Genomic DNA, 11,526 nt, shown 5'->3' on the forward strand with positions numbered 1-11,526 from the left:
GTTCTGTATACATGGATCTGTGACACGTATTCCGCCCTCTCACGTGAGGGGAGACTCGATGAATCACGACCGACACAAATATTCGCAGGATGGCAATGGGCCTTTCCAGGTTGGGCAGGGCCCACTAGATAATTTCAGGAAAACAGCCAGACCATTTAAAAATCAGACCTCAGATTTACGGACGGCCCTGATAAACGGACCTCACTCGGGTTGGACTCGACACAGCAAGTTGTCAGACCTGCCCTTGTTGACCGGACCTAAGAATAGGCCCAACCTTGGTCCATTTACAGCTCCAGCACTATATTTTTGGGAGTAATTACATTCATTCCTACCATACCATATATTTGAGCTGTGTGGGCCCACCGTGATGCATGAGTGCTATCCAACCCGTCCATCAGATGCTCCTCATGTTAGGCCTAGATCCCAAAATATAGCCGGAGCTATAACTCAGGTGGGCCATGCCGAAGTCAGCAATGGGAGGATGACACCATCATAGAAACATCCAAATGGAATGTGGGTCTATCGTGGTGTTTAATTGTCATCAAACCCAGTAATCAGGTGCACTCCACCACCATTAAGGGACAACCAAAAATCAGGTGGGCCACACCATGTGAATTTATAGGTTTTCAGCATGATTCTACACCACCCCCTATGGTGTCCCCACCTGAATTTTGGATTGCGATGATTCTTGGGATATGCGTTCAAAATGAGTCTGCCAATCAGATGCGTAATTTGGATTTCACATACACAACACGGGTAAGCCTGCACAGCTAAAACAATCCACTGTAGGTGATCATTCCCTTGCATTTTCAAGTAGACAAAACTCAACCAAAATACACACAAATGAATAGAAATCTAATCTAAGTAGACACTCATACATGGAACTATACAACCCAACCAACCAAAAATCGGACTGAGTTACAAGGTAGCAGCAATTAAAAATAAAAATAAAAAATCTTCGAAACTGTACCGAAGTGCAGAATATATGATGTTCCAAAGGATCTTATCCAGGCTGATTTATGCAACCGAATGTAGGAGATGAGTAAACATGCAGTCATTCTTCTTCAACAGCGCAAGAAAGAGATACCCGAATGAAGACAATCAATGCTCCTTAGGCAGCATGTCTCTGTATGACAATTGAAAGTAAGAATACAGAAATTGATTGAATGCATAATTGCTTAATCTTGACTTTCACTACTTCCCAAATTGAAACAAAATGGTCCATTTCTACACTTCCAGTCATGTCTTATCAGTAGCAGTTTCTCCCATCAATTACAAGTGCCGAGGGGGATGCAAGAGCAGACAAGGGTGTGTCATGTTCACAAGAAGTTAGGAAAAGATGAAGGCCGTGGAGAGCAGTTATATGATCCCCAACAGCAGGGTCCGCACAGGAACCTTGGATACTGCTGGTACAAGTGGGGTACATTGTCTAGGGATCCAGTTGGTTGGTCTGATTAGAACCTATATGTGGATGGACTGCGCCCACAATATCGTCTTGCTAGTACAATCCTAACCTTTCAATTTGGGGTCTACAGAATAGACAGCCAAGAAGAGAAATACAGCAATGGTCCTCACCCAACTCAAAAGAGGCCCCAGATTGGTGGCCATGATCTCCCAATCTGAGAGATTTTTGGGGGCATGGTCTATCCAGTTTTTCAAGTGACTTCGTTTCAGATCAGTGGTATGGAGAACTGAACTGTGGGCTCCACCTGCACAAACTGAAAACATAGGGATACTGTACATATCCTCCGGTCCAGTATCATATGATTCCTCAGCAGACAGAGCACATGGTGCCTGGGAAGAAGAATGAGATTCTATACCTTCTTTTTCTTTTTTGAGCAAAGATACTAGCACAGTAGTGGAGCAGAAATGAAGAAGTCAAGGTGGATAAGTGGCAAGACAATGATCGAATTAGAAATGAATGCATTTGAGGGAATTTAGGAGTAGTGCCAATAGGTAATAAGATGAAGGAAAGTAGACTTAGCTGGTCTAGTCATATGCAATGGAGGCCAAGAACTGCGCTGGTTAGGAGTGAGTTGGTCCAATTTCAAGGCTTTAAAAGGGAAGGGGAAGGCCCAAAAGGATGTGGGTGGAGGTAGCAAGAAAAGACATGATGACCTACAGTCTAACTTAAGTTATGGTCCTTGATAGAGTGGAACGGCAGACCAGGATTCATGTAGCTGACCCCAATTAGTTGGGATAAGGCTTACATGATGATGATGATGAACAAAGATACTAGCATTTTTTTAGTTACTTCACATCTTGACCAATGTAAAATTCAAGATGCTTTTGGACAGTAATTAGAGGGGATATTCTAGGAGGAGACTTAAATAGTCATACAGAAAAAGAAAAAAAAGAAAAAAAAGAAGAAGTAGAGGATATGAGAGGGTACATGGAGGATATGGTTATGAGAGAAGAAATAAGATTGGAGAAAGCTATCATTGATTTTGCTATGGCATACAATCTAGTTCTAACAGTAACAACACATACTTTAAGAAGAGAGAAGAACATTTAGTAATTTTTAAAAGTGAATCATATGCAAGCCAAATAGATCTCTTTCTACTTAGGAAGGCAAAATGATCAATATGTAAATATTATAAGGTGATACCTAAAGACTACAAGGTGATAATAGTAATGGATGTTTACATTAAGAGATGGAAATAAGGGAATGAAAATAATGGGGGTCCAAAAACTAGACAGTCAAATTTAAAAGGAGAGAAAACAATGTTATTTAGAAATAAATTGATGGAAGAAGGAAAGTGGAATGTCGAGGAAGAAGTAAACGTTATATAGAATGAGATGGCTGAGTGCATTAGGAAGGTAGGAAAAGATGTTTTACGAATATCTAGAATCTAGAGGCTAATTTGGTTAGTTGTAAATGCATGTAAATGGTGGTAAATAACTAACAATAACTTACTTTAGTATTTTCATCCAGTAAAGATGTTGACAGGCATGGATTTTGAAAACAGACTCGGATTGCATCTCGTAAACTCTGTCGGTCCCACCATAACATATGTATTTTATCTTTGCCATCCATTCCAACTCTATTGCAAACGATGAGCACTTGATATAATTATGATTTTACCACCGTTTACATGCATTTATACCAAACCAAACAGGCCCAGGAAAAGCCAATCATATAAGGAAATTGGTAGTGAAATGACAAGGTACAGAAAATTATTAATGAGAAAGTTCATGTTTCAAAGCCTAGCAAAGGACTAGAAATAATGAAAATCTTGAATAATATAGAAATTAAAAAAAAGAAAAAATGCTAAGAGAGTAGTAAGTGGAGCTAAACTTAAGGCTTATGATGATCTTCACAATAGATTGAGTAAAAGAGACGGTTAAAAAAATGATTTCAAACTCAAAAATAAAAATAAAAAAATGAGGGAGATGAAGGGTAGGGACATAGATCATGTTAGATGCATTTAGAGAGAGAACTAGAAAGTACTAGTAAAGGACAATGAGATCAATAAGAGGTGGAGAAGCTATTTTCAAAACTTGTTAAATGACAACCGCTCTGATAGCATAAGGATAGAAGGAACCATAAACATAAATGATGTCAAAGAGCATTGATACTTATGCATGATTATGATATCTTAAATGAAAGAAGTTTTGAGAAAGGTAAAGACAAGAAAGGCCCTCAAGCCAGATGGTATACCAATAAAGGTTTGGAAGTGTTGAGAGATATAGGGTTATTTTGACTGACAAAGTCATTCAACAAGATTGCAAGATCTAAGAAGATGACAGATGAATGGAGGTAAGCTACCATGGGAGCTATTTATAAAATCAAGGAGACACAGAATTGCACTTAACTATTGTGGGAATAAACTTATAAGCCACACTATGAAACTTTGAGCAAAGATTAAGGCATGGGACACATGCATAAGAAAATCAGTTTGTTTTCATACCAGAAAGGTCTACCGCTGCAGCTATTTTTATACTTAAACAACTGATGGAGAAATATAGGGAGAGGAGGAAGAATCTCCACATGGTCTCTATCAACTTAAAGAAAGCTTATGGTAGGGTCCTTAGAGAGTTAACCTAGTGGATATTGAAAAAGAGAGGAGTTTCAAAATGATATATTGACATAATTAAGGATATATATGGAGTAACAAACGTAAGGACCACTAGTGGAGAGACAAGTGAGTTCCCAATTATTGCAGGCTCAGTGGTCAACATTGAGCATGTACCTTTTCGCCATTGTTTATGGACAAGTTAACAAGGCATTTGCAAGAAGAGATCCCAAGGTGTATATTGTTTGTAGATACATAGTTTTAATTGACAATATGAGGGAGGGCATAAATATAAAGCACGATTTACGGAAGGGTGCTTTAGAATCTAAAGAATTAAAATTAGTTGGACTAAAAGAGAGTATATGGAGTGCAATTTTAGTAACAATAGGAGTGGGAACAAGGAATTAGTTAAGATTGTTGGTTAAGAAGTTTACCAAAATGACCAATTTCAATATCTTAGGTCGATAATCAAGAGTGAAGAGATTGAGAAAGATGTCGCCCATAGAATTCAAGTTATGTGGAAGAAATGGACATTGTGCCTCTAGAGTTTTATGTGATCGTTGTGTACCACTCAAAACTGAAAGGGAAATTTCATACAAACCAGCCATGCTCTATGGGACAGATGTTGGGCACTAAAGGAACAACATGTCCATACTCCATAGGATGTTTATAGTTGAAATGAGGATGTTGAGATGGATGAGTGGCAAGACGAGGAAGGATAAAATTAGAAATGGATGCATTTAGGAATAGCGCCAATATTTAATTAGATGAGGGAAAGTAAACTTATATGGTTTGGCCATGTGCAACATAGACCAAGAATTGCGCCGGTTAGGAGGGAGTTCGTACAACTTGAAGGCTCTAAAAGGGCAAAGGGAATGCCCAAAAGGACTTGGAGGGAGAAGGCATGGATTGGGTATTACCCCCATCAGGACCTAGCTAGAGACAGACAGTCGTGTCAAGGGCTCTGTGGGGGCCTACCATGATCTATATGTTTTATCCATGCCATCCATCTATTTTGATAGACCATTTTAGGACATGCGTAATGAACCCAAAAGGGAGGCAGATCGAAGGCTGAAGTGAACCACATCATATGAAGCAGTGGGGATTGAACTCTACCTTTGAAAAGTTCCTAGGGCCCACTGTGATGTTTATTTGCCATCCAACCTGTTCATAAGGTCACATAGACCTATATGGAGGGAAAAAATAAATATTAGCTTGATCCAAAACTTCTTTAGCCCCTAAGAAGTTTTCAATGGTAGGCTTTAAATTCCCACTACTTCATGTGGTGTGGTCCACTTGAGCCTTTGATCTGCCTCCTTTTTGGGCTCATGCCCTAAAATGATCTGTCAAAATAGATGGATGGCGTGGATAAAACATATTGGTCACGGTGGGCCCTAGAGAGCCACTGACATGACCGCTGTCTCTAGCTTGGTCGTGGTAGGGGTAGTACCCGATCCACTCCGGAGGGAGGTAGTGAAAAAAAATTTGATGACCTATGGTCTAACCAAAGTTACAGCCCTTGATAGAGTGGACTGTCTAAAAATGATTTATGTAGCTGACTGCTGACCCTAATTTGTTGGGACGAAATTTACAAACTTCTCATGACTCAAGATTGCTAGTAGAACTGGTCAAACCATAAGATACACGGATTTTTTCCCCTTTCCTTTTCTGAAAGACAACGATTTCATCAATGACTAGCGAATCCATGCATGTCTCTCCAATAAAATAAATGGATTTGCTAACCGATTCATGATTCTATCCATACTGGTGCTGAATAATTTGCAATTAGTGAAAAAAACAAAAAAAACAAAATTCTGTCAATACTGACTTGGAATCTTGAGACAACTCATAAATTGGCAAGACCGAGTCACAAACTCAGTAGGACTCATTGGCTGATCTTGTGAGTCGTGAGATCGGTTTGTGAATATGATGAAAAAGAATGCCAATCCATGAGAAAGGAGAATCCTGTTATGTTAAGATTAGAGTAAAATATAGACCAAAGTGTAAAATAGCAGACTCTCCCAAATAATGGATATATTAATTGATGTCCTTGCTGAGCTCTTGGCAGAAAATTCAGGCTACTACGGTCTAGTGCAGATTCCTTTTGAAAAGAAATCTCTCATATATTTATTTTCATTGTTAGAAAAAAAGAAAATATGAGCTGCAAAATGGGGGAAAAGAAAAAACATCAATTGATTTGGTGCATTGGGTACACACAATGACCTGAATGTCATCACATCCATCATGCTAATATTTTCTTGAATTGGGTAAATATGCATGCATTAGCTGTTCTTCAGTTTAGTTGAACAAATCCTGACAGTAATTGGCAGGGGATTCTGGTGCGCCAGCCAGTAAGCTTCTGTTTCAAAATATTAGCAAGTGTAAAAGCCTAGAAGCAAGTGCACTGCAAGTTCAGAGTGGGAGAGAGCACCTTGGTACAAGGTTCATGGCGCTATGTTGTTGTTCATAGAACTGATGAAATCATAGTCCTCCAAACCATGACCATTTTTTTTTTTTTCATTTGAATATTTCCTAAACAATGAATTCCAGGCAAAAGATTAGCTGATTTTGGAATTTATTAATACAGTTGGTCTTGAGAACTAGCACATCATTTATAGAGTCACTTGGGTGCTCAACGGATTTTCTCCTCCAACTCGTCCATGCATTGGTCTGCTCCTGTATGGTTCCTAGTAATGATAGCGCCTTCTCCTCCTCTCTCACACCATGACCTAAGTGGTTGAAGACTACTCATGTAATGCTATGGATAGATGAAAATAGCTGGTGTTAGTTTAGGTGGAAAGGAAAAACCATACCTGTATCTAACCCTATCTTGGGTCCTTACTCTTGCTCCAGTGGTAGACTCTCAGGATCAAGTTTCAACACCTGGTCAAGGGTTCGAGTACCCATGGGTGGTGAAATCCCACTATGGTGTGAGTGTGTGGGGGTGTGTTAAAAAAAAAAAAAAAAAAAAAACCCTATCTTATGGGTTTAGAGATCTAGATTTCTTCTGATTTAAAGCAGCAATTTGGTTTCCTTGTCCACTACTCCATCCCCTTAACCTAAATTGGCAATCCTCTTCGTCTCATCTTATTCCACCAAGAAAGACACACCCTTTTGGGCCTTGATCAATATGGGTTTGATTATACATTGATTGGGCCCTGTTGCATGATATAAAAGCTTTATATCATGATAGTTGCATAAAGCGTGAAGGTGATTGGGAGAGGATTTAGTGCCAGATGGGGAAGTGTATGTTTCTCAGTGTAAAAGCCTTAGGAGTGGGAGAGCGAGTCCGAAGTGCAAATTGGAAGCGGGAGCAGCAGCACCATTGGAGAAGGCAACTTATATATCCTAGATGAGAAGTTGGGTATTATGAAAGAGACTGGTGATGTTCATTGATGTTTTAGCTTCCACTTGTTTTTTGGAATGTTGAAACTAATGCAAGAATTACTTGTTTAAGTTCAAAAGTTACACTGCCTTGTTAATTTCTCAAGCAAAAATGTTCCTGGAAACTTCTTAGTTATGAAAACACTGTGCACTTGAAGTGTTGCTTCTTTCTGGAGATGTCAGAATATAAGAGAAATATGTTGGCAACATCTAGAATACTCACTCTTAATGACTATCAATATGGGAAAACATGTTACTCTATTTTCCCACTATGCCACATTAGTTTCAGCTGAAACTCTTAATGACTATCTAGAATCCCACTACTACGATTGCACCTTTTTTTTTTGAAAATTTTAAAAAAAATTATAAAAAGATCGAAAAATTGGGAAAAAAGAAGAAGAGGAAAGTATGCGATCGCTTTATGTGATATGCAATCACATACTATCCAAATGGCATGTGCGACCATCGCATATGCCATATGGCTGGCATAATGCGATTATGCGATCGCATAATCGATTATGCGATTTCTTTTGACAACACTGCTCAGGCCTGTTTGGATGACAACTGAACTCATCCCAAACAACTCTTAGACTGGACGGGGCCTCACACTGCCAGAATGGTGTCAGTGCCTGTAGTTATTCAATCAAGAAGCCCTTCAATGGTGCACATTTGACTGAGTTTTTCCACCCACCTAAAGAGTGGATGGGAGTGGAGTGTCATGCCCTGATGCACCTAACAGAGAAGTTTGGATCACTCACACATGCCGCCCATTGGCATGAGTTCAGGCAATCAGATTTCCCTGCTTTGTCCAACACTCCCAACTCATTCTGTGGACATAGCTATGAGCTCTCATCTTGGAATTAGTCCAGGAAGAAGAACATATGGGCAAAAATAAATTCCTTCCATTCAAGGGCATCATCCAATCAGACCCTTAGAGTGCGTTTGGTAGCAGCTTCTCTTTCAAAATAGAAGCCATTCTACACTATAGAATAGCTTCTATTTTGTAGGAGTATTTTGTAAGAGAAGCTGCCAGAAGTAGCTTCTACACTATAGAATAGCTTCGATTTTGTAGGGGTATTTTGTAAGAGAAGCTGCCAGAAGTAGCTTCTGGCGGTGTTACCAAACGCACCCTTAGAGTGTATTTGGATGCTCAATAGAACTGAATTATAACAAATTGATCCAACAAAGAGCTAATGACCAAAGTGAAGGTTAAACCATTTTAATTCATAACAGTGACCAAACTCATAATTGCAATTCCATGAGTTTCTAGCTCGAAACACTATGAATGGAGTTGAGCTAGCTGCACATACAGACAGCTCCTCTTTGCTTAGTTAAGTTATTGCAAATTATTTCAATTAAGCATCCAAACACACCCTTAAGATGTCATGTAATAGATCAACAATGAGAAACATTTGTCAATAAAAGTAGGATAAAAAGAACTTATTTCAATGCGTACCAACACATCCAGAACAACCAAGAGTATATGATTTTGATAAACAAAAGGATAGTTGCCAAGTGCTAAGAAACATGGAACCCCCGGTAACTAGTTTGCTGAGATAAAGCAAAAGAATAGGAAGGAAAAACTTAAGCAAGTGACATTACTGTGACAATGATGCAACTGGAAAATGAGAAAATCTCACTCAGCCTCTTTAGTTGCCTCTTCGTCTTCATCATCGGCTTGGTTTGATAGCCCTTCGTCATAATTCGCTTCAACAGTTTCTCCACCTTTTGAATCCCCTTCATTACCACTAACATCATTTTTAGTAAGGCCCAAACGAACTGTCCTACCCATCAACGCCTGCAGAATTGACAACATGACGACCTATAAAGAAGAAGGCTATCGATGACATCTAACAAATGAAGTCATCCAAGACAACAACAGCAAAGAGCAAATGCATCAAGGATTCTGATCAAATCAATCGACATTCAGAACCCAAACAATCAAAACAACATGAACAATGAAAGCTCAAATTACCTTCCCGTTAAAGGCAGCGATGGCTGCATCTGCCTCCTCCTTCGAACGAAAAGATACAAACCCATATCCCGCGGACCTTCTTGGATTGCTCTGAAAGACGACTTCAGCTGCCACAGCACTACCATTCTCGGCACCAAAGAATTCTCTGAGATCACTAGATCTTACCCTCCAAGCCAAATTCCCAACAAACACATTAAACTTCTTAACGGGATCAATCATCACAGAAGAAGGTTTCTTCTTCACTGTCCTGGCGAATTCGACCTTTATGACTCGGCCCTCAAATTCCTACTCCCACAATCAACAACTCCAAATTACTCAAAGAAAATATATATATATATATATATATATATATATATATATATATATAAACACCAAAAGGAAAAGAAGGAAGAAAAAAATGTGAAACAGGACTTGTGGCTCACATATGCCAATGTGCTGCACGCATGAGAGAACCAGTCCGTTCATCACATGGGACCCACAATGCAGGTGTCTTGGCCCAAAAAACATGTTAGTCCATGCATCTGTTGAACCACACATGTACATTGCAAGCAGACCGCTAGTCAATTATTTTTATCGACCATTTGTTTCTCAGATGGAAGGTCCATTTTATGAGTAGACAGGCCTGATCATGTGCAAGGACATCACCATATCAGGACCCACCTAATGAGCTGCCACACAATTTTCGGTGGACTAAACTGATTTTTGGGACGAGCACATCAAACAGTGGCGTGCATTCGATGATGATCGGCTTGGATTATGCACGCTCGTGCTGCACACGCACATATGAGCCACAATCATGCCAGACCCCTCAGCAAGTTTCTTTTTCAAAAATGGGCTCGCCTGTTGAGTGGACGAATGTATTTTTGGGACCAGCACGTTTACACAGTGGTGTCCACATGATGATCGGCTTGGATCAGCACACGCGTGACACGCGGGCACATGGGAGCTGTGATCGCGACAGACTCCTCAGCAAGGGTTCTTTTAAAAATCTAAGGGATGCCCAAGAATTTTTCCAATATGATCATTCTTACATATGAATCGAGATTACTAATTGCAGCAAGCGCTTCCTCCTCCGACGCCATTTCTACAAATGCCAATCCTCTGTTCTTAGTTTTATTGTACATTGAGAGCTTAACAGAGCAACAGCACCCAAAAAAGGAAAAACCCAATTCAGGAATCGATGAATGGCGGAAGATAGAAGGAAAGAAATATTCAAAAAAATAAAAATAAAAAAAAAATTGAAGAGAGAAAATAGATATATATACATACTTCGACATCGACTACGGTTCCGTATTTCTCGAAGAGAGCGCGGATGTCATCGGAAGTGCTGGTCCAAGGCACGTTCTGCGCGATCAATCTCGTTCGATTGGGATTGGATTCTTGTTCTTGCCCTTGCTGCTGCTGCTGCTGCTGTAGCTGGGATTCGGATGTTGGGTTTTCGACGGTCGAAGTGGAAGAAGGAGAGGAGTGTTGTTGTTGGGTTGCTGCGGCGATGTGGAAGAGTAAGGGTATTTTCGGAATATGAGAGATTGTAGAGATGGAGAGAGGAAGTTTGATTTGTGGACGTTTTGGGAGAGTGAAAAGCTGCTGCTTCTGTCTGCGGGAGAAGGTTGAAGGAATGCCAGATAAAAGAAGCGCCATCCCTTCTACCTTGAGAGCTCGCTCTTTTGGTTTTTTCGGATAAGGTATACAAGAGGAAGCAGTTGCTAATTCCACACGCGGGGCAACATGGAACGCGTGTGAGGGATCCGAGCTTTCATTCGAAATGATGCTTCCGTCTTCCGCCTCAAAAATCAGGGCGTTTCAGACTTTTAGTTATCCGGTGGGCCGACTTTCGGTTGAAACGAATTTTTTATAGCCATCCGTTTGTTTTGAGTGATGTGGCCCACTTGAGGTGTGAAATGCCCTGATTTTTTGCCCAGAATATCTATCTAGACCGTATGCTCCACCACATGGAAAGATTGCATATGTGTTAGTATTTTCATGTTTGCTCGAGTGTGGATGGGCGCTGGCAGATCTCCCACGTTCGTGTCTAATCGTGCACAATGGGACCAATCGCTGGGTCATTCGGACCGTTGATTCGTAGTTCTGATTAGAGGTTCCCCAAATGTACAAAATATCTTCGTTATTTATTTATTTATTTATTATTAT

The 11,526-nt window shown here is 40.0% G+C and overlaps 1 protein-coding gene across 2 annotated transcripts; it reads right to left on the bottom strand.

The window, feature by feature from the left end:
* Positions 1-824: 824 nt before the first annotated feature.
* Positions 825-11,163, bottom strand: LOC131242371 (28 kDa ribonucleoprotein, chloroplastic). 2 transcript variants are annotated; one of them, XM_058240964.1, is made up of 5 exons: positions 10,645-11,156; positions 10,407-10,505; positions 9,376-9,660; positions 9,003-9,198; positions 825-1,126 (listed from the first exon to the last, which is right to left on the bottom strand). In XM_058240964.1, the coding sequence occupies exons 1-4, from the start codon at positions 11,014-11,016 to the stop codon at positions 9,037-9,039; spliced, it is 918 nt and encodes a 305-aa protein (XP_058096947.1). In that variant the 5' UTR covers positions 11,017-11,156; the 3' UTR covers positions 825-1,126; positions 9,003-9,036. The 2 variants fall into 2 exon arrangements, with proteins under 2 accessions (XP_058096947.1, XP_058096948.1); XM_058240965.1 differs by lacking the exon at positions 10,407-10,505 and having other exon boundaries at positions 10,645-11,163.
* Positions 11,164-11,526: the final 363 nt, after the last annotated feature.

Source organism: Magnolia sinica, chromosome 4, assembly GCF_029962835.1.
Source record: "Magnolia sinica isolate HGM2019 chromosome 4, MsV1, whole genome shotgun sequence".
NCBI classification, from domain to species: Eukaryota; Viridiplantae; Streptophyta; class Magnoliopsida; order Magnoliales; family Magnoliaceae; genus Magnolia; species Magnolia sinica.

What these genes read in the sequence shown, in the direction of transcription:
- LOC131242371 (XM_058240964.1), bottom strand. Translation starts at nt 11,016, where the DNA reads ATGGCGCTTCTTTTATCTGGCATTCCTTCAACCTTCTCCCGCAGACAG. An exon ending in GAACCGTAGTCGATGTCGAA is followed by an intron (nt 10,506 to 10,644) that starts GTATGTATATAT and finishes TGCTCTGTTAAG; the next exon opens with CTCTCAATGTACAATAAAAC. An exon ending in TTAGTAATCTCGATTCATAT is followed by an intron (nt 9,661 to 10,406) that starts GTAAGAATGATC and finishes TTGTGGGAGTAG; the next exon opens with GAATTTGAGGGCCGAGTCAT.